General features: G+C 41.2%; 1 protein-coding gene across 2 annotated transcripts in view; it reads left to right on the forward strand.

Annotated features, from left to right (window-relative positions):
- ZNRF2 (zinc and ring finger 2) overlaps positions 1-21,637 on the forward strand; it is a 61,401-nt gene extending 39,764 nt beyond the window's left edge. The window contains exons 3-6 of one of the 2 annotated variants that reach the window (XM_087770289.1): positions 13,652-13,757; positions 14,507-14,584; positions 14,693-14,709; positions 15,793-21,637. In XM_087770289.1, the coding sequence (XP_087626415.1) occupies positions 13,652-13,757; positions 14,507-14,564 (164 nt within the window). In that variant the 3' untranslated portion in view covers positions 14,565-14,584; positions 14,693-14,709; positions 15,793-21,637. The remainder of the gene's footprint in view (positions 1-13,651; positions 13,758-14,506; positions 14,585-14,692; positions 14,710-15,792) is intronic. The other variant, XM_087770282.1, reaches the window with a different exon arrangement.
- The last annotated feature ends 1,396 nt before the right edge of the window (positions 21,638-23,033 follow it).

Below are 23,033 nucleotides of genomic sequence, written 5' to 3' on the forward strand. Positions count from 1 at the left end.
CTGGTACTTCACAAAAGAGCATCACTGCAAAAGCAGCCTGTTACAGTTTGCGTGTGTGGGGAGGGAGGTTGCTCATTTTACAGAGTAATGCTGACAAATGTCACTAAATAAAACCAAACTCAAGTTCAACGTGTACCTACCTCCTAAAGGGGGTAGGACCTGCTTTGGTGGCCCCGTTTCAGGCTCAGTCAGTGGATGAATTGGGCCAGTCTGTGAGAGCGTGGAGTTGCAGCACTTTTAGAGGCTGCAGTCTCTTATCTTTCCTCCACACCCACAAACTGTCAACCCTTTGCTACGGAGTCAAAAAAGTAAGCTGTGTATTTCTAATGGTATGGCTGTGAAGAAAGCTCCTGAAATGGGAACATAGTGTAACTGAGAGGGAAGTGCTTCGAATGTCTGGAACAGCAGTTCCCAGAACTGCAGACTACCCCATTTATCTTGGTAAAATATAACCGTGGAGGTTTACTGGTGGTGGTTGAGGGCTCAACATTGCTTATTATTTTACTCTTCATGTAAGAGAAAGGGAGGCACAGATTTGTAACGAAGCTACGACAGCTCACTTTCATGGTGCAGTCTGGGGATGCTTAATAGATTATGCTAAACTTTCTTGCTGTAATGAAGTAGAGTTGACGTGTTTGCATCCTGCTGAGGAGGACGCACTTCAGAGATCACATCCATTCATATCTTAAACTTTTCTCTGATTCATTGCGAATGGGACTGACTCTTTTAATGAACCTTTAGGGAGAAGTGTATTTGGCGGGTGATTCTCTGCATACTTTCCCTTGAGCCAGGCCTAAATCTGCTAGACCGAACTTCCTGTGACGGAGCTGTCACAAATCGCTCCTGGCCAAAATAGCTGCAATGTCACCTCATACTTACTTCCGTTTGTGAGAGTGGGACAACCATTTTTTTTTCCTCAGTACATTGGAATTGCCTTTATATAAATGCATACATGTGCCACGGGAGTATTTTATATGCAGCACTGGATCAATACAGTAAAGCTTTTGACAGCTATAGAACAAGCCTGCTTGTTTCTGAGAGAAAATAGGATCATTCATGTGCTGAATAGCTCAAGTTGTTTCTTTTCCTTAAAAGCTACTCGTAACCCCAGATACTGCCGTTGTCTTGCTTTGGTACTGACAGTGCTGCTAAAGTCAAATGACAATTCTTGTCCTAGAAAATTACAGATACACCTGTGAACCAGTGCCACAAAGAACATCTGCAGGTGACGCGAGGAGTGATTCAGATCGGGTTAGAAGAGGACCCGATACCTCGCGCTGTATGTCATTGTGTTTCTCTTACATAACGGCAGCGCAGTGCTGCATGCAGGAGAAAGCTAAGGGACCGTTCAGTTCGCTCGGTAGCGAACGCTCGCTGTGCTGTGACTCTGCGTCACGTGATGCGAGCAGACAGGAGCTACCTTCCGTGTCTTACACTTAATCAGTCTTTAGCTTTGAGAGGTCATTCGGAGGATGTCATAAATCGTGTCTGCAACTGCTGCAGTCTTGTGACTGCTGGGAATTTAGCTTCAGGGGAAATAATGTTCCTGGTTTTGTATGATAATTCTGCAGTCTTTAAAGCCGATACCTCTAAAACCTTGAGACTTTACTCGTTTGTTAGCAGCAAACTGACTTATTTTTTTGTAGTTGCTCTGTGGAAACAAAACCCTTGAAAATACATAGCTTTTCCTAATCTTAGAGAATAGGTTTCATTGGCTGGATTTTGAAATAAAACTACTTGAAATATTTAGGTTTTTAAAAATAAATGCCAAACTACATCTCACTGACATTGAGTGATCTGTGTAGGAATTTCTTGGTATTTCCTTCCCTAAATTCCTCACTGTTTTGCAGGAACGAGAAGAGATTGTTTGCAGATCAGGATTTTTTTCTAAAGAAATATGAAAGAATAAGCGGCACTACTTCTTGCTCAGAAACTACCCCAAGGGCAGATCAATTGAAAGAATTGCCTGAAATGTCATTTGTAATTTATTTTTATTTCTTCAGATTAACATCTTGTTTTAAAACCTGCTACCCCTTTGATGGTTTAAATAGTCTTGTGCTTCTGAGTTGCAGACTCAACCCGTCAATGACAAAAGAAGTCATCCCAGCTATTGCCAGGGATTTCAGTGGTAGAACAAGCCTAACTCTTCTGAACCAAGCTGGGTGACGACACTGTTAATGTGATAGAGTACTCTCACATCTAAATTGGGGATTATTATCACTGCTTACATAGGAGAAAAAATTATCAGTTTTTAGTGTTTTTAACAAAATCCAGTGATTCTAGGACAGGTTGTAAATTGTCTGTTGGCAGGGATTACGTTGATTATATGCCGGCATAGGTACAAAATACTAGACTAGCCTGTTATATTCTCCCTGGAGGAACCTCCTCACTCTCCAAAGTTTGCGTAAGTCTCGCACAGCTACAGATTTGTTCAGCTGCAGAAAAAACCTGAAGTTCCAACACAGAGCTGAAACACAAAAACCTGCACTATTGCTAGGTTTAGTGCTGAACTGTATTAACACTCACGAAACCTTGTTAAAGTTTCCTCATTCCTTGTATAACTTATATTTTAACATTGCACTAATAGGTATCTGTCATTTGAAGCCGTATCAAATCTTATTAATTTTGACCATATTCCTCATCCCCTCTTTTCTTGCGTGAAGTTTAATTACATAGTCTTCATGTATAACATTAGGTATTGGATAGCCTTCATGTAGCTAAGCAATAATGTAGTATTCATTGATAATTTTTAGCCCATAAATGATGTTTATTTGTTTGGAATGAAGAGATGGGGGGGGAGGAATTGTTTGGGTAACACTTATCTTTTTTTCTCTCCCATTCCAAGGAAGTCTGGTTCAATCTATGGCTTTATTAGCTGAAATGCCTTGTTGTCATAATAGTGTCCAATAGTTTTGATAGCCTATAGATTTAAAAAATGAGGAGAAAAATAAAACTTTAATATGGTTGTAGAAATATACTGTCAGGTGATGTGCATAAAACTTTGAACAAATACTGGAGAATTGTCTTTGGAGACTTTTTTTTAAACGCATGTCCCATGTTAATCTTCTTGTATTATTACTTGTAAATTATCATAATTGCTGAATACTGTTGAAATTATGTGGGTGTCTTTTATTTTACTTAATTGCTAGGATCTAGAAATTAATGTTATTTGCTTTAAAATGTAAAGGAAGGTTGTTTTAGGGTATTTTTTTTCCTCTTGAAATTAAAGACCCATATGCTCTGTAGCTTACTGGGATAATAAAAACCTGTAGGTACCTGTTAGCACCAGAAATATTGTATCTCTATCCTTGCTGGAACAAATTATAATACTGGATTATGGGTTAGTGTAGAGCAGAAAAACTGAGATAGCTTTGAAAACACCGACTCAATATTTGATGTTATCAGAACTTTTTGCATTCAGACACGTTTTGCATTCCGTCTATATTGCAAGGACAATTGCATTTAAAATAGAAATAGCTTGTAAAAAAGCAGTCTGTCTGCTGTGAACAGAAAAGACAAGGAAAAATTATGTAGTGATTTATATCCCTATCCTGCATACGCACACTGACACCAGACATTCAATTTTAACTTGGAGAAGACTGATCTTGAGCCTGCTGGGAAAAGCACCCTGTAGGCCTAGCACCTGGCACTGGGGTTAATAAGCCAGACTTCATGCACACTGGGTTTTGGCACCAGTGTTTTCATTGTGTGTTGCTCAGTAATGCATCATCTCTTTCCTAAGAATAGCGTCGTAGTCAGACACACCTGTTTTTTCTCCCCTCCTTCTGTTTTGAGCTTAGGCTTATAGATTCATCTTTCATGCCATCTTCCTTAGTGTTCCCTATGCATTCATTTTGCATCAGATCAAACCAAACTCCTCTGCAAGGTTGCAAAGAAATGAGTCAGTTATTTGGCCAATGTTAAAAGACTGGAAAAAAGACTTGGCAAAACTCATTATGCTCAGGGCACCTGTAGGAAGCCTGGAATAGGAACTTGAAAAAGGACAAAGTAAACAAAATGCTGAATCAAATCCTACATCCAACTTCAAAACAAGGACCATTAAAGTAACTCGTGTTGCCCAGAGTAATAGGCTAGCTACCTGCATTTGAGCTTCCTCTGTTCATTCCTTCTCTGCCTCTGCTTTTCAGGGACACTCTTCCCCTACCCTTTCCTTCCATGAAGGTTTCTAATGTGCCTGCTTCGCCTCCTTTGTGTTAGATGAGAGTTCTCATAGATTTCATTAGGCCAGCAGGTCCCCATCACACTCTCAATTTCTTGCAGACCATTACTAGAATGAAACTTCTTAATTGCAAATCATTACAAAGCAATTTCCGACTTCTGACTGTAGTTTCAGTGACGGTGAATGGTTGAAGCCTTGCCATTTGGAAAAACTGTTTTCTGCAATTGTCTTGGTCTCCTTTCGTGTTGGGGATAAAATAAACTTAGTCACTTTAAAAAGGTGCCAAAGCAAGAGGGATTTCCTAACCTCAGTGGCGATCCTTTTGTAGAGTCGCATCAACATCTTGCATTTGCAAGATCTTTTCAAATGTAGATGTTTCCTTCAGCTTGATCAGAGACAACCATCTTCTGTCGTACCTACTCTGCCACATCCATGCTCTGCTTTACTTTCCCAGTCTTTGTGAACACTGTTGGCAATAGTATCTAGTCTTGATTTGGCAAAATTGTTCATATTAACAGATTTACAGAATCATAGCTAAGTCTTTCTTCTGATCAAAAAGCTATTTGAAGAGAACTGTCTCTGCACGGTATATGAAAAGAATTCTTCACCCTCCTCCTAATCGGTGGTATCTTTTCCTCATTAAATCATTAAATTAGATTCCTGAGTGATTTACTACCAGAAGAAGCTTCTGTAGATAGATATTCTTGGGGTTTTGTGCCTGGCTGGTTGTGATGGGGTTTGTTTGGTTTGGGTTTTATTGGTTTGGTTTTTTCACCTTTGGTAAAGAAGTCATCTGCTATGCAAGGCAAGCTGCACCTCAGGCCTCTCTCATTTTTCTTGAATGTGCCCCCCTTGGTGACAAAACTTAACTTTCTGCCCCTTGCTCTGGACGATACCATATGGTTCAGCCACCTTTGGACTGGATCTATGTGGATTGCGATCCCAAGTTCTCAACAGGCCTAAATTGATTTTACATCTATCACAGCAGTTTCTCAGTGCTGATACAGATTGGCAGGTACATACAAGTAGCCCCTAAATATTTTGCTTTGTTTTACTCCTCAAAGATAAGAAGCATTGTTTAGCACAGAATAAAAGTGATAAAAGATCTGCATGTATGGATCCCGCACTGATTTTCTTCTTTTTTGCCTGCTTCTGTAAGTTTCCTTTATCCCAGCTATCTCCAGCTCCCTGTAAGAAACAATCCTCTCTAACTGTAGCAGACTTTTTTGTCAGCAGTACACGCTGGTTGCCCCTGGCCAATTTACTCAACCACTCCTCCTTTTGTAGCATATTTGTGGTGTAAGATCCTCTTTGATGGTAAAGTCAGCCTTGAGAAGTGTAAATCATTCTTACCCGATGAAGCCAAGGAGGAGGTGTTCCCCAAGTGATAGTTCCTTACACTATTTCCTAAGGAGACTTATTTTGCTGCTGTTCCGTTTCTTATGGGTTTGCCCCTTTACACGCTACTTCTGATTTAACTCCTGACATTCAAGATTAATACCCGATAACCTGAGAGGTCATGTAATATTGATTAAAACCCAAGAAAACAGCCTAAAGGCAGCTTCCTTGTTCCATGTGCTGCAATAAGCAGTTTTTGTTTCAGATGGTATGTGCTGGGGTACGCTATTCATAACGGAGTTGCACGGTGGAGCACTGGTTTGGTACTCCTGCACTGAAGGCTTTTTCACCCAGTCACCTCCTGATGAGACAATGTTTAGAGGTATTTTCATCTCCCAGGAACAATATTTCTGAAGGGAGGGTGGGAAGCCTTGGGACAAACGCAGCACCCCAAGGAAGACTGTTCAAGAGCAAGTTACCCCTTGGGTCATTCAAAACACAAATCTACATCAGTTCAGTTGGAATGGGGATTTAGTGCAGGATGAGTAAGGCTGGCACAAAGTCTCTTTACATCATGTTCTGGAGGATAAGACTGTTTATTTGTGGTTCGTTTGTGAACAGGTGCAGCTCTTTGGCCCATATCTAGAGGAAAATTTGACAGTTTAAGGACATGGTACTTACAAATGTGGTGAATGGAACTTATCTTTAGAAGTCAGTACAACAGGAGAAAGTTGTTTAGCTATCTTGGGATGATTTAACATTCAAGGGCATCTGAAACTGCAAGCAGACTGATTAAACAGAAGTTGGAAAGACTGTAGCTTAAGCAGAAGTTTCAGAGTCAATCAGATAATTGTCTCTGTATCGAGAACAAATCTTGAATCACTGTGGAAACGCATAGTTACTCTGGCAATAAATCTCGAGACAGGACCACAAGGCGTTTCATGTCCAATTGGGTTGAGAAATTTTATCTTGTATGAGTACCTATTTCACCCAAACACTTTCTACCAGAAGCATAAATACAGACTGAGAAAGTTGGTACGCTGATCACGGCAGCAAAGGAGCAGCTGTGGATGTTGTTGCTCAGAAGTGAGGAGCTTTAACCCGGACTAGTTGGCCTTTTTTCAAAGCCTGGCTCTTCACTGGGAGTCCTGGGGTGCAAACTTGACTTTGTCTATGAGCAAGATGTCTTAATTGGACATTGTATGAAAGCTGTGTTATTTAAACTTGCAGTTTAATTTTTTTTTTTTTTCAGAACTGTAGCTTGTATTGACAACACGTATCTTGAAGTTGCAGATAGATTTCCATTGTGGCCACTGAAGCAAACCTCTGTACAAAAGAACTGTTTCTCTCAATGCACAAATACCTCTCCCCTCTGTATTATTTATTTAGTTTACCTAGTTAGAATTGTATCCAGGTAGCTAGGACTATACAGCCTTTTATACTCATCCTGCTCCCTAAAATGTATTTCAGTGTTTATCTTTATTCAACAAAAAGTGAGTGTTTTTTCTCTACCATACACCCGATCATTATCTGTGTGAACAGGAAGCAGCTAGCTGTTTCTCAGAATTAGCTTCTGAAAGCTGAGAATGTCCCACAAAAATCTAAATCCAGTTCTTCAAATGTTGGGTTAGCTGAGAAACAATGAAAATTCTGCAGCTACCTCCCTCCAGGCTCAGCACAGTGTTGCGATGCAACTATTGCAACTTAGGCCGTATTCTGCAAATATTTTTCTTGTGTCTTTCACTTTACGTTTGTGTTTTAAGAGAGGGGAGCACCAAAGACTGTAGGCAATGTTTGTGCAGGAAGTCTTTCATGATGGGTGTCTGTTTGTATTTAGATATCTCAGTCTTGGACCAACATTGAGCAAGGTGAGAGGGAAAGGGAAAACAAGGATAACGCTTGGACTTGGAGTAGGAAATTGTAACAGTCTGCCGCATTGCAGGGGGTGAAGAGTGAGATGCCAAACAAAACCCCCAAAATTCATCAAACGCTTTGTCAGTATTTGAGGAAGCGTAACCTTTGTTGTAGCTGGTTAGTTTGCTTTAGAGAGGTTACGTTTTTCTGTATTGTGGTGGGGAAGGTGTTTTTAGATTGGTTAAGTTCTAGGTATTACCATGCAAGTTGTACAATGGTGTTTGGGGTTATTGTGCCTGTCGGAAGCGCACGAAAAGTTGCAACATGTGCATGTTTGATTAGCATGTGGCTACTAGTTTTTTCAGCAGTATAAAAAGGAATTTGGATTGAAATTACTCAGCAGAGCTGAATTCTGAATTTCTACATGTTCAACTTGCTGGTATTATGAATCCTGAAAACCACTTAGCTGTGGTTCAATCAAAAAGACTGGATGTTTAAAATCTTCCCTTTTGCTTCTGATCTACAGGAGGTTGCCTGTGTTAGAGCAATAAGAAATGTTTCTGGTCAGGAACCCCCTGTTTCTTCAGAAGGTATGTTCCTCACTGAGGGCAGTGCAAGTTTAACTTTGGGCTGGGAAGGTGCAGTCTCCATAGGTGAACAAAGCTTACGGCTTCAGCCTTGCCTTACTCAATCTGCTGACGGAGCCTGTAGCTTGGGAAGCTCTGAGTGGCAATAAAGTATCTTCTGCAGTGACAACTGAATGACCGTTTTTCTGCTGTTGAGGGCTCTGAGCACTACAGAATCAGCTCTCCTTCAGACTGTCCTTCTGCCTCAATTTTTGAGCAGCAGGGGATGGCTGACCTGCTCATCCAAGAATGATCCCTAGCTGGAGCATGCTGAATCAAGGATGTTCCTCTTGTGGCAGCCAGAGTACTAAAGAACAGGTAGAATGCCAGAGAAACTGCTTGCTCCGCTAGTGCTCAGGATAGACTAGGAGAGAAAGCTTTTGCTTGCAAAGACAGTTACTGAGCTACATGAGAGAAGCACACCCTGTGTAATGGCCCCTTTTCCTTCCATTCCAGTGTCTACTTCTCCCAAGGATATTAACCGCAAATAAGAAGGCTGTCCATATTATTTGTATCAGATAGTGGCTAATAATGTTAATCTCTCCCTCCTTTCTCCAATGCCCACATTACAACAGTAAATGAAATGAGATGATGGGGGGGGGGGGGAGTAGGAGGAGTGGTAGAAAAAGTAGGTCTAGAGAGAAATACTTTTGGGGAAAATGGGTGTGAAGAGGGGGAAGGGATAGTAGAAAATAGGCGGAAAGGAATGGAGAGGGAGAAAAACAGATGCAGGAGAAGCTGGAAAGATTTAGTAAATCAAGTCAGTAACATTTAATAAGTGTACATTAATCACATACGCACATACTTGCTGGCTACTGAATAGAGCGTGCAGGTCCTTCTGGTCTACTTGGTTTTGTAACAGTGTAAGGAAAAACTTTGGCTCATCCCAGGAGGTGATATCAGTAAAAGTGTAGAATAAATTCTGCAATGTGGATGAATTCATGCTATATGTGTGAAGATACACGTTGGCTTCTAGATGTCTGGAGCTTGATGTACTCCGTTTAAAAACAAGCAAAGACAGTCTCTGCTTACTTAACTGAGAGAGGTTTTTAGTAATCGGCAACAAAAATTAATGAATGCTGTAGCAGATACATGGTAATCTGTACTATTTAATGAAGTTTCATCAATATTTTTTAATCGCTTATGGCTCTTGTTTTACCAGTTTTAGTGCTGATAAGATACTGTTCAGAAGGTGTGTTCCGATTAAATTTCAGTCATATTCCTGAAAGGGTGCACCTTTGTGGTGTCCTTCACTGTTAAGCTAGCTGAGGTGGCAGCTTCCACAGATATGTAAGCTTTTAAGTTTTATAAAAAATACAGGTATTTTGAAAAATTGTCGTACTGGATTAGATCAAAGGCCTTTCTAACTTGGTGTTCTGTTTCCACTGAATGCCTAGAGAGAAATAAAATACTGCAGCTATAAGGTGATATCTCCCCAAATACTATTGCTGTCTCCATGATTTGTGACTTGGGGTTTCCTGAGCCTAGGGCTATATCTGTCTGTGTTTTAAAAAGAAAAACAAAAAGCGGTAGCACAGATTTTAATGACTTAATCCATAAGGTATGTATTGCATGTGCTTTTGCAGTCCTCAGTTTAAAGACAGACTATTTAATTTCAGACTATTTCAGGCATTGCCTATAATTTTAACCATGACCGAGTTGGTGGCTTTGATAGTTGTTGGATATATTTTTTTCAAAAGATCTAGAAAAAGTTTTTAATTGGTAAAGTATATGCAAAATTGCCAGGATGATTGTATTTTAATTCAGTACTACCTATTTTGCTATAAATGCAGGAGTGGGGTAGAATTTATGTTACAGTAAAGATAAAAGCAGAATTTTAGGAGGAAAAATTACTGACAACCAGAAGTTAAAACAGTAGTATTATTAACCAGGGACAGAGGAGAGGAGGAAGAAGTACTTGAGCAGACACAGGAGGGAAATACTATGCTCTTCTGCCAGATTTCATCTGTGACACCAGTCTTTGGCTAGTGAGTGCTCAGATAGCTGGGAAGGTGGAGGAGTGTTTACCCCCTGTTTGGTGCAAGGCAGATGGATGTGGGGGTGTGGTGAGTGTTTGTGTATGTACCCATGTGTGGGCGAAATGGAAAAATGTGGCCTCTGCTTATTTCCTCTTCCCACTTCCATTTAGGTAATACACTCATATAAATGTTTTAATCATAACATTGATGAAATCTCAAACTGTTCTTTTTTTTTTTTTTAAAGAGAAAAAGAATAATATGTATCTGCTGAATCACTCCACTGCAGGAAGATATGAAAACAAAAAAATTGTTCAGACTGCAGTGGTTCTGTGCGAAATTATTTACACATTTTCCCGTAACAGATACATTTAAGAGTCAGTGTTCAATGGCCCTTAAACTGACTTCCATCTGGTGTAACCCAGTGTTGGTACAGAAGAGTGCTGTATGAAGAAATTCTGACCAGATCCAGGTCTAGCAGGTTTTTCACTCCTTTTTCTTTACCTGGGATTGATGATCCGAGTCACCTAAAGTGGTCAAAAGGGAATCAGACCCAAAGTGTTGTAGGTTCTTGAAGGATTTGGATTTGCTGTCGTCACTCTACATGTGTAATCAATTATGAGCATAATTACATGGGCTTGGAGTCTGTTAACGTGCAGTGCCAAGTTGCCTATGGGCATTTATAGCAGTTGGGTGTTTTGTACTAATTCCTTCAGAACTTACGCTTTTCTCTTGCACGAGAGCCTGGTAGGATTCATAAAGTTAACACGAGAAGTAGGGAATGCCGACTCCTCGTTATTTCAGAGGAAGAAAAGTATTGAAACCCGTTAACAAAATCTCTTCTGCAGGGATGGCAGAACTCCACTGTGTTTTCTGAGGCCCTGTCCATGCCAGCCATCGTCAGCATTCGCACCAGCTCCCTCTGGCATGACTCGGCAAAGCCCAGTGTGTGCCCAGTGGGAAAGCCTGGGTAAAGGGAGGGAGGGAGGCAAGCTGTTTGGGAATTGTGCAGTTGGGCCGTGATTGGCAAGAGGGAGGCTAATGGCATTTCGGGAGAGTACAGGAGTACTGGAGGGAAGAAAAGAAGTCTCAGACACTTAGGCCAGGGCTGGTGGGAGATACAAATGTTTAAATTGGCATCTTGCCTAATGTTAGCCGAAAGGTGCAGAACCTTGTTAAATCGCTCAGCGGGAGTTCAGACCCAAGTGTTGTACAGTCTGTGGAGTGCATGGTAGGCCAGACATGTACAACAGAGAATGATGTGAAAGCAGTTCACAGGAATGTTTTCTTTTATAAATTGTATTGTTATTGGACAGCTTTTTAATTTTTGTCATCAAAACATGACTAAATGCTTCCCTCTTGAGAGTGCTGAGGGAGGGAGGCTGGGGATTAATTCACTGGAGGTATCTTAGTGGCATTTTGTTGTGGGTACCAGCTGCTGATCTGATAAAGTGACTCCACGGAAAAAAATGACTTTTATTAAGTATGCTCTGTGTATATGATACACGGGTGCCTCTTCCCGCAACCTAACTGTGGGAAGAGAGTAGACCTGCTCGTAGGACTTTTGGCAAAGTACTTGTGTAAAGAGGCAGTCTAGGAGGGTAGTGTCTGAGAGCCTCAGGCAAAGATTAATATCTCTGTAGCAGGACAATGCTGTCTGGAGAGTCTTTGCCTCCTGGTGCCAGATACTAAAGTATCTTTTTATAAAAAAGAAAACCAAAAAAACACCTCAAGGAAGTATTTATCCTTAGCACCCTCTTCTGGGCAAGTTCTTAGTGTCAGGATTTTGTAACAACAGACAAGAGGTCTTAAGATCTTTTGTATTGTTTTAAATTGCTTTCTCTCTTAGGTACCTCTAATGTTTTTGGAAGCTTACAGCTTCTAATAGAACAACAGAAGCAATTTCTTAATGTAATACCCACCAATAATATTACCATGTGTAAAATACATTTTTTAATTTTCTTCATTGTGGTAGGTGTATATTGTTCATTAATTTGTTTTTAATATTTTTATTTATAACAGTTCACCTCATGTTAGATACTCTTCACATATCCTCATGAAGATGCCCCACGTGTGGCATTATACAGTATTTTTAGCATAACCAATGAATGTAGCGGAGACTGAAATGAGCACTCTTTTAGAAACCCAAGCACCTGCAAGGCAGCTTGCTGTCATTCTCAGGGAAACAAGGTGGACCTAATTTCATTTCACTTTTTGCTGCAATGGTAACTTTTTAGTTGTCTGCTTGTCATTTTCTGTGTATTTGGAATGCCATAGTGATGAGTATTGGAGCCACTGGAGAGAATAGCGTAGAGCTGGTGGTTTCTCAGTCGTACCTGGGGACCGTAGTCGCCATAAACAGTCCCTTTAAGGCTCCTTTTGGTTAAGAAGGGGAAGCTTTTCCCATGAAACTGTGGAAATTTGAACGCGTGGGCTTTACTTTGCCAAGTGTGCACCCTTCTGATCTGCCAGAGATAGCCAGCTTGGTTGCTACGTGGTCCCATGTTGGAAATGCTCTGTGCACTGTGTGAGGTCGAGTCTAACCTGCTGCTGGCAAACGGGGCCTTACGTGATCTCCTGTTTTGCTTTGTGCTAAGACCGAATTCTGCATCCCACGTTCTGGCTAAGAGAAGTGTCCAAGAGAGAAGGTTTTTATTAAAAAGAATATATTTTCCCAGAAACTTCTGTGTGAAAGCCAACTCTTGTGCATTCCTACTAACTTACTTTCTCCTCCTTTGTTATGGAACTTGGTAATGCTGCAAAAAACCTCAGTATCTCCAGGAATTTAGGGTCATTGGAGCTATACAGCACTGATCTTTCCCTGATGGAAAACTCCCACTCCTATTGCTAACAGTTGCATACTTTACACTGAGGAAAAGGTGGATGGGATGTGGTAGAACATGCTGACACGTTGAGAAGAGGAGGTTGAAGGTGTGAAATATGAGTATTGGAAAGGCTGGGAAAAGACAGCCAGATGTGTAGAAGAGAGGCGAGTAGGAGAGTAGAAAAAGCAAATGACAGGCTAAGTGTTCAGAAGTTAAGAAGATCTTTACCTGGTTAATTACCTGCAGCATCCTGTCCAGAGAAATGTTACATTCAGGCTTGAACTTAACCTCCATAGTGAAAACCAAGCACGGGGAAGAAAGTACAGCTAGGGAGAACCCACCCAGCATGAATCCTCAAAGCCTGCAGGCATTACGTACCATTTGTACAAAGAACCCAACTTCTCCAATGCTTAGCTCCTGGGGTCAGCAGCACAGTGTGTGGCTGCTGTGGCTGCGTGGTTCAGAGCACAGGCTTCCGAGGTCAGATCAGAGCGGCCTGTGTGGTGGGGTATGGATCTGCTGACAGAGTATAAACTCCAAAGGGTAACGGCTGTTGATTATGGCTACCCTTCTTCTCCATATGGGTGTCTGTCTACAGGACTTCATTTTGAGCTACGGCTGTGTTTAGGCAAGAAACTGAATCATAACCGTGTTTTAATTTGAGCTGTTAAAATGTCTCCCATCAGGAATCTTCAGTCAGCTGGTGTGTAAGTGTGACTGATCCTCGCCTTGACATGGCTTTCTGCAGAACAAGAAGTATCTTCTGTAGCTGGCCTTGATGTTCTGAATAAAGAACATTTCGCTTGTAGTAGTCTGCTTTTTAACTGTTTTAACTTTGTGCTCTTTCTTCAGAGGATGTGCTGAGTAAAGATGCTGGGGAGTGTGCAATATGCCTGGAAGAGCTGCAGCAAGGAGATACTATAGCACGGCTGCCTTGCCTCTGCATATATCATAAAGGGCAAGTATTCCTCAGGATGCGTATAAAATTCCATAAGGTTGCATTTATTGGGTGACTCCTCTAAGGGGTGCTTAAAGGAGCACTAGAACTTGGTCGCTTTTTACATTTAAAAATCAAACCAACAACAAAGAAACAATAGCAGCAACCCTAAAGATGTTTTTCTTCAAATACATCTCCACCAATGTATTTGAAGTCAGTTTTCCCTACTACAGTCTTCTCATGCTTGCATGAAAAGCCCACAGGAAAAATAAGGCAAAATCACCTGTATGGGAAAGGAGTGCAAATCATGGCTAGGGAGCTTAGGTTGTGTGTCCTTAAGTTTTGTCAAATGCTAGTAGATTTGAAAGGGAGAGGAGGGAACACTTTTTAAACCTGTTTCGTATTTGTTTTCAGAAGTGTCTCTAACTACGGGAAGTAAAATATCAATGAATGATATAAGCAAGATGATAGGGTTGGTAGTGAACTAACTTGTCTATAAAACCCGGGTAGTAACTTGTAAAATGCTTCCTTAGAAAATTTTAACGCTTAGGAAATTTAGTTTTTCAACACTGTTTAATATCCAAATATTATTGTGGTTTGGGGTTATTAAATTTTCCAATGATGTGTGTATATACATATACTTCTTTGTATAATATAAAATCCTGCTAGTCATTGAAATTATGAGAAACCAATTTACGTTTGTATCTTACTGCTACATGTTACTGAGATATTCATGTCAATTTTTTTTATTTTTGTCTTGTATCCAACAGCTGCATAGATGAATGGTTTGAAGTAAATAGATCTTGCCCTGAGCATCCATCAGATTAAGACAAGATTCATGATTTTAGGTAATACTTATTTTTAGACAGGTACATTTCAACAATAAATATCTGATTATCTGAAATAACTCTTTATGTTCTTTTTTTTTAACTTGTGAATTTGCTACTGTGTCTCAGAACTGCAATATTAATCGGTAAGTATTGACGTATTTTGCAATATGTAAAAGGTTTCTGCCTCCTTATATGGCATGGTCTGAAATGATGTATTCCAGTTTTAGTACTGGAAAGTGGCAAGTCAGTGCCAATAAAGTTTTAACATTACCTTCTAAAGAGCATTTTTTCCATGGAAATGAAACAAAATTAAAATAATACAATTGTGTAATTTTAGATTGTTCCATGAGTACTGGCATTTCTTTCTACAGAAAGCTTTTGGAATCATATGAAAAAGTTGAAACTAGGTATTTTCAAAACCACTTTCACATTAATGCATTCCAGAATGTTTAAAATCTATAAATAAATTAAAAATGTTAACATGTTTCTATCCATCCCATCTCACAGAGGTGCACTTTTTTCCAGCTTATGTTTTGTGTTAATGATTTCAGATCTGCAATCAGTGTCAAAGGTTTAAAGGATAGGTTTATTATTTTAGTTGACTAGTTCGAAAACTTTATCTTGCATTAAACTGCCGCCCCTAAGCGTTGCAAAACACACCAAAAATCATCACAATTCTTAAAGGAATGGAGATATCTGAAATTCTGGTTGGTAGCTGAGGGTTTGATTTTGTTGTTCTGATGGAGATTTAAAAAAAAAAAAATAATCTGAAGACTTCATCGTTGGCATTTATTTGTTCATTTGTTTCATCTTGCTTCATGAGTCTGTGTTGCAGGTCACATTGCAGTGGTATGGTTGCTACAGGGGTAGCAGTGAAAACCTGAAGGAAGGTATCCTGCTACAGGGATCGTTGTTTTAATCTCAGGGCGGTGTTAGCCGATATTAATACACAAACACGGTTCCTATATTGCCCCCAGCAACTGAACTGTGGAAGAAGCCTGCGTGCTGTTTATGAATATATTTGTCTCTGTACATGCTCATGGGTGTCTAAGCTCACATTAAATCCAATTTGCTTCTTTTTTTTTCCACAGCAGAGGTGGTGATAATTGGGGCTTAAGGAGAAGGGGAAGGAAAACACGGTGGTTGGTTGTGCTTATGCCGTTTGAGTGTGTTATATACTGAAATAGCTGAAACGATGGTACTTTTGTCTTCTGCTTTTTCAACAGCTGCTTCCACTGATCAGAAAACATAGGAGATGTGAGGTTCCCTTGCTGAACACAGCGTGCCTGGCTTGAGACTTACAGTTCTTTGTGGCTGAAAAAGGCAAAGATGGACAGTGACACAGAAAAAGCATTGCAGATGCCGGTTACTTGCCAGTAGTGCTCAGTATACCAAACACTCATGCAAAGGACACACAGGGATTTTGAAAATGCTGCACATTCTGTAACAATCGACTCCCCACAGACGTTACTGACACTGTTTTGTATCGAAGGCCAAAGTTCCTAATTTCAGCCTAACTTCTGGTTCTGTGAAGAAGCGGGTTATTGGACGTTTCCTACTGCCTCAAGTGGAAGCGGAGACGTTCGATACGTGCTATCCGAGACCCTTGCAGGAGGATGGCCCCGGGTTTGAGTAGGAACATTTTCACCTTCTCGTTGGCTGAAGAAGAGTAAATGGCAAACTAAATATAATGTAACAGTGTGACCTTAATTTACTGAATTCACACCCTGTTTTACGTTCTTCACTTTTTTCAAGAACAGAAAACATAAACTTCTGTGGATAGGAATACTATATTTCAAAATTTTGTAACTAAACCTTTGTCACAATGCAGTCCAAAGAGTAAAACCAAGACAGGTAACTAATTTATATTGATCAAGCTATAGGGATTGTTGAAATCTGCACATCGTATTGCTATTTAAGTAACTAAAACTTCTCTTCTACTGCTTGTGAGTAAAAACAACAAAAAAAATGCAGCAAAGCAAAATCTTACAGCTATGCAACTTTTTTTTAATAGGAAAAAAAAAAAAGAATTACCAATTTTAAGTGCTGCCAGTTAAGGTGATTTGTTTAACGGGTATTTTTTTAAAAATGTTTCAGGTAATTATTTTATTGTACTACTCTCATCTCCAGGCTGCCTCCTGAGGTGTAAATGAATAACTGCAAATGTGGGCACAGCAAGAGGGTTTTTTACAGGCATGGGTGAGATAACATCGAGGTGGGATTTGTGTTTAATTTTTAAAACACTTACGCGCAAGTTTTTGTTTCCTTGTTTGAATGTTTTTTTAATGGCAGGATCTGTAGTACTTTGCATCTAAATCCTTGGTCTCTTCATGTGGAGACCAGCATTTGACGGTGTGGTTTGGGCTTGTTGGGTTTTTTTGGTTTTGTTTTTTTTAATGCACCTGCATTTGTTTAATTTATTATTATTTTACTGTATTATATTGGTATAACCAGGGCTCCATGAAACATAGGATGTCTCTGCAGGGGTACACCAAGTAAAACTGTGGATAAGTATTAGTTCTCATAAAGTAACACAGTTCAACAAAAAAAAAAGGGGGGGGGGGAGACAATAAACAGGAACAGATATCAGGGCTCAGAAGCATACTTTTTATATCAAGAATGAATTGTAGTAGTTTCTGAATTTCACAGTACAGGGAAGAGTTTATGAATATTTATTAGCGACAGCATTTTTAGTGGGTTTCAATAGTTAAAATAAATTGCACAACGCTTCGAACATTTTTCTTGTACATACATAATTCTGCTTTTCTTTTTTTGTTGCTACTGTGATTCATATCAAAAAGGGCAAAGAACAGGAGCAACTGCTGCTATCTGGAGAACAAGTGCAGTGCGTGTTACTAAACTCTCCTGTCTTGCTTGCAGAGCAATTCTTGCCTGGATAACATTTTCTCCTGAACGTTGCTCTGTAAAATGCCTTTGTTATGCTGCAAATCTAAAGGAGTCCAAACGAGATAATCGCTGGTGCAGTTTCTACATTTTTGGGCTTGCATCACTGGTTTCAGCTGAACCTGTAACTATGGGGCCCCATCGTATTCTCTTTTTCAGTGGGAGCAGCACCATTTTGTCACACTTTCAATTCTGTAGTCACATCAAATGTACAGTTGTTCCCTGTACAGATTCCTTTTTAGCTGAAAAGATTTGTGTTGCCTTGTATTATCATGGGGGGAGGGAGGGGATGAAGAATTACAGCACCTGTAATACTCGAATAGTGGTGTTGCCTGCACGCCCACTTTTCCAATGTTTTGAATTCCTGCTGTCTTCTGAAAGTAAAGCTTTTGCATTTGCATTGATTTAATGTTTACTGTTGGCTTCATGCCTACAGAAACTCACCTGTAATAATGTAAAAGGGGTAGGTAAGTGTTTTGGTGTCCTGTGCTCTGAGGTCATAGATAGTCTTTGGCTTGGAGATTAAGTAGGTAAATATTATAAACATAAATCTGTTTACAACTTAAGCTCAGATTTGGTAGTTCATATTTCTAGTTCATTTACTGTTTTTTCAAAAACCTTAATTTTCTGTATTCAGATGCAAGTAGCTGGTTTAAAGACCCAGCAGTTATCACTGCTGTCCTACATATAGGACCGGTGTTTGAAAAGCATGCCACTAGCAATCGCACTGGTGTGTGGTTTTGCAGGCAAGAGTCCGTTGCTGCTTCCATCAGCACGGCGGAGCAGCAATACCTTGGATTACTTGAGGAACTGATACGAGGTCAGCCTTAGATCCTAGTTTGACGTTCTTGGTATCCATAAATCTCTTCTGAAAGGCTGTGGGAGGTTTTCTTGTATCAAAACCTGTAATGTAGACCAAGCCTAGAATGACCCTGGAAGCATGAGAGTGATGCTTGGGTTTGAAAACGCCTGTGGATATTCACCTATGTAAGCTTTCTGTCACCAGCTGTGCTGGTCAGCTGGCGGCAGCCATGCTGTAGCCGTAGCTCTAGTCATAGGCAACACCTTCGTTTTAAAAACATCCTCACAGTCGTCCTGAGTCCTTGTGTTTCAGAAGAGGAAAATAAACACCAAACAAGTCCTGTGTCTCGATCAAGGAATACCACACTTGTCCACAAGAAGCAATAACTTAAATTACGGTGCGATATGCTTCTTTGCCTGTAAATATATTGAGATTGCCAATTCTGTGCTGTTTCAGAGTATTTTCTGTCATCTGGCCTATATCTTCCCCAAGTACGTAAGGGTGTGAAATAGTTCCCATACTCAGGTCTGCCATAAACGTGCTGCTTGCCAGAAGGGGAAGAGTAGACTCAACACTGTATTGAAATGTGAGATTTTTCTGAACTTGTAACATACCCATGTATCTTGAGTAGCGACTTGTGTTTTGAAGTTCGTAGTGGAGGTGGCTATGAGTTGGGATTGTATATAACCCTACTCCATACAATACCAAGAGACCCATGCTACTGTCGGCACAGGGCACCCACTGTCCTGTCTCTTATAAACCAGTATATCTAGAACAACACTTTCCTTTCGAAGGAGGTAGCTAGTTTTCTTTCAACGTGTACATTCGGTGATGAGTTCAGTGGGATGTAAAAGCAAAAATATGAAGCACAGTGCAAATTTGTGGTATTTTATTTTTGGGCAGAATAAAGCATAAAACGGTCTTATTTGTATTATCTGTCATATTCAAGGGTAAGTGTACTGCAGTATTTTGAAATGGAAAACGTGTAGGCACTGTACAAAGGCATGGGTGGATACTTGTGACCTTCTTTTCCCCTGCTCCCCCCCTCTATGATGTAAAGGGGGCTTTATGACTTAATCTCGAGATTTATACATTTATCCTAGTTCTTAATGCTAGGAGCACTGGCTTTTTAATTAAGTCTTTGCTGAAAGGCTGGAGAGTTGGTAAAACTGACTCCCAGTAGACTAAAATCTCAGCCAATGTGGGAAAGATAATTTTTATTCAGAAATGTCGATTTTTGGTGTTTCTGGTTGGATAACGTCTAATGCATAAGGTATGCTTACGGATGCTTTTAGTATGCCGCCTTTTCCATGTGAGGGCTTCAGAAACTTGCTCCATTTCTTCTGTGTTCCACCAAAAGCAGGGAATGTGGCACTTGAATGTTACTGCTATCTGTCTGTAAACAGCAACCAGGCTTATGTTGGTTTTGATATAGGCCATGATCTCTCTGAGTTTCTCTGAATTTTAGCTGCTTTCCCATATTGAAAGAGAATATTTATGTGCAAATTTGGTGTTGCTGTTTTGTACCGACTAATTTTGCTGTACCGTTGGGAGTTCCCTGCTAAGAGACTACTGTATACCCAGGAACTCAGAAGTGCTACCATGGGATCTTCCAGCTCACATCTGCCAGTGGAGGATTATCTCATTTTTTGATGAGTGCTATATTTTTATGATTCACTTTTCCACCCTTCCAAGCTTAAAAGTCATTTTAGTATCAATTTCTTCTCTTCTTCCTAGCTGAAGACACGATACATTTTAGGCCATATCCCCTCAATCTTTGGACAGGCTTTCCATGGGCTTCAACAAAAGTAACGTAAGAGGTTGTAGGTGGAAGAGGAAGGCTTGTTAGGGGTTTTGCTACAACCCAGCCAAACGTGTTTTTTCCTGCAGCAGTGTCATCAGCTCATACCACTTAACTTCTTGTTGCTCAAAATACTCTGTGTGAGAAATTCACGAGAGAACTATGTCCAGGATTTGTTTCCTGAGTGTGAATCTTCTGATGTTTCTTCATATAAACTAACCTGCTTCTAAAATCAGGTTGAAGATGTTTTAGCCCCTTGGAGGGGGGAAAAAAAAAAAACCACCACCAAACAGTCCTTACTCTCAAGTTGTCTCTAGTTGCATTTGGTTATCTTACTACACAGTTCGGCCGGCTTCCCAAGCTGCTGCATTGTGTTCTGTGAAGTCATTTCTCAATTAAGTACGTCAGAGCTGATGATGGGATAAACTGTAAAATGACCTCACTGTGCGGCATTACTAGTTGCTGAAGACTTGCTCAGGTAAACCATGGTAGGAATATCCTGCACCTGAAAGAGGTTGGACTTGGTTGTCTTTTCATCCAAGAAGTTGCCAGTGTAGAAGAAGTAGAAGGCAGCAAGCCCGCTAGCTGATCTTTCTGGCAGCTTTTAATCTATGTACATTTGTTTGAGAGACTTTTGCCCTCGGGTGTGCTTTGGCAAAGATTTTGCAATGATAAGTAGGATTTGCTTGATTCTGGCAGAGTTTCAAGTGTAAGTAACCCGACATTGCAAGAACATAATCTGTTGCTGTATCCCGTTCCTCTTGTTTTCCCTCAAATCTGTCCTTTTTATTGCTAATTTGTTATGTTTAATAGTAAACACTTCTCGGCACGACTGGTCACAAGCTCTCAAGGTGTGAAATGCTAGCAGGAAGAGGCATCAAAGTGTGATTCTGTGCTCTTCCTCTATATGTTAAGATGAAGCTGAAGTATTTATTATCGTACAGTCAAGAATTCTCTCCTAGCTGATATTGCCAAAGTACTATAACTTCCAAGGAAGAAGGGAGGTGGCTTAGCTGTAGAGGGGATGTTTTAATGAACTAATTTAATTTTAAAAGCTGCAGCATCACACTGACCGAGTGGTGATCCAGCATTACCCTTATCACTTGATTGCGAATGTCATTCTGGCTCTCCCTACCCTTTGGCAGGGGCCTGCTGGTAGGGAGCAGAGTGTATATTCCCCTTTTTCATACGCCTCTTCCCACAGAGCTAACCCTGCCCACAACGAGTTAGAGGGAACTGCGTGCTAGCTTCTGAAATGCCACCCGTACGTGCAGTGGTAACGGACAAGATGTCTTCCTTCATTACCCGGAGCAGAAATTGGAATGTAATTTGCAATGTCTAATGTAAAACATGTTTGGTTTTGTTTTTTGGTTTTGTTTTTTTTTTTAAATTCAGCAGTATGATTGCAAGTTGACTTAAGTTGTTCTAAGGTACTCTTTTCAGTGGTCTGCTAGTACATAATCATGAATGAAAATATTTTTTTATTGATTTTTAGGTTGTATGTTTAACATTCCATTCATGTAAAATATGTACAAATATATGTAATAAATCTTTTGAAGCACAATTTTCTTCACACTTCCGGGTGATTTTTTTTTTCTTTTTTATTTTAAGTATTAGTGAAAGAAGCGTTGCTGTGGGACAGAGCTTCTGTATGTCTGTGCTGCAGACCAAGCTGAAGCAGAGGAAGAAGAAAGCAATGCGTGGTGTATAGTCGCAGCTAGAAAAGCAACTTGGTGTCTCGCCTGTCTGCAGTTCTGCAGGTAGGAGTGTGGACCCCCTGGGCCAGCCTCTGGCCCCTCTCAGAGCCCCTTTCGCTCTTCAACGTCCTGCAAAGCGGCTGTGTGACGGGCTTTTATCCAGCTGGCCAAGGACGGCCTTGGCAGAGCGGAGCCCATGGAGCCGCTGTTTTGCCAGGGTGGCTGGTGGTGAGGTGTCTCTGGTTGATGTGTCCTCCGGTGATCCTCAGCAGACGTGATGGCCTTCAAGGTTAGCATAAATCAGAGCTGCAAGGTCAGGAGGTGGGAAACTCGTGGGTGGCTTAAAAAGAAAAAAGAGGGGGGGTGAGTGGGGGGCAAACAGCCCTTTCTCATCACCTTGATGCAGCTTCCCGGTCCCTAAGCATCAAGCTAGCTTAATGCACTGCCCGTTCCTTCAGTTTCCTCTACCCAAATACCGCTCTCGCTTCCTCCCAAAACGCTTCATAGTTTAAACTGACGCCCTGCCAGCGTACCTGTGGCCGGGCAGTGCCTGGATTTCCTTGTCCGTGACGGTCACCAGCACTCTCCTGTCTGTCCCTAAACAGCCGGGAGGAGGCTACTGCAACAGGCTCCCGCAGAGACGCGTTGCTGGAGGAGGGAATTTCTGCCCAGAGCCATGGAGGGCGTTAAATCGGTCTGCAGTTGAGCTCCCTGGCGAGGGCAGAGCACTGCGCTGCGACTGCCTGGAAACCTCCGCCCGGGGCAGCGGCTGCAGCTAAGCACCGCATCGGGTCGCCTCCAGCGCTGCCCGCAGCGGGTACCTGTGGGCGTGAGAGACCCGGCTGGCTGTGTTATTACCCCACGCCTTCCTGCCTGCCCCAGCAGCGGGTAAGGAGCTGCAGCCCTTGTGCTAGAAACGAGTGAGATGAAGAGGAGGGCACGGGTGAGCCATGTGCTACCGAGGACGCGCAGGTTTTGGATGGCGTACGGTGTAAGGCTGCTGGGTCAACGGGGTGACTTTACACCTCTTCCCCTGCACTAGTTGGGGGTGGAGCTGCGGGTGCTCCGAGCAAAACCAAAGTGTGTTTCACCAAGGTTATGCGTAGTGTAGGTGGGGAAAACGAAAGGAGTTCGCTCTCCAGGCAGGAAACGCCTCCTCTACGATGGTGTGTTGCATCTCAGCCCAACGGGGTGCTGCTCCTGTCGGCAGGCTGGTAACAGCTGCTGGTGGAATGTGATGCAAGGGTGTATAGCATAGGTTCC

The sequence above is a fragment of the Nipponia nippon genome, unplaced genomic scaffold (genome assembly GCF_047370975.1).
Source record: "Nipponia nippon isolate SJK-2023a ecotype South Korea unplaced genomic scaffold, ASM4737097v1 scaffold_1, whole genome shotgun sequence".
Taxonomy (NCBI): Eukaryota; Metazoa; Chordata; class Aves; order Pelecaniformes; family Threskiornithidae; genus Nipponia; species Nipponia nippon.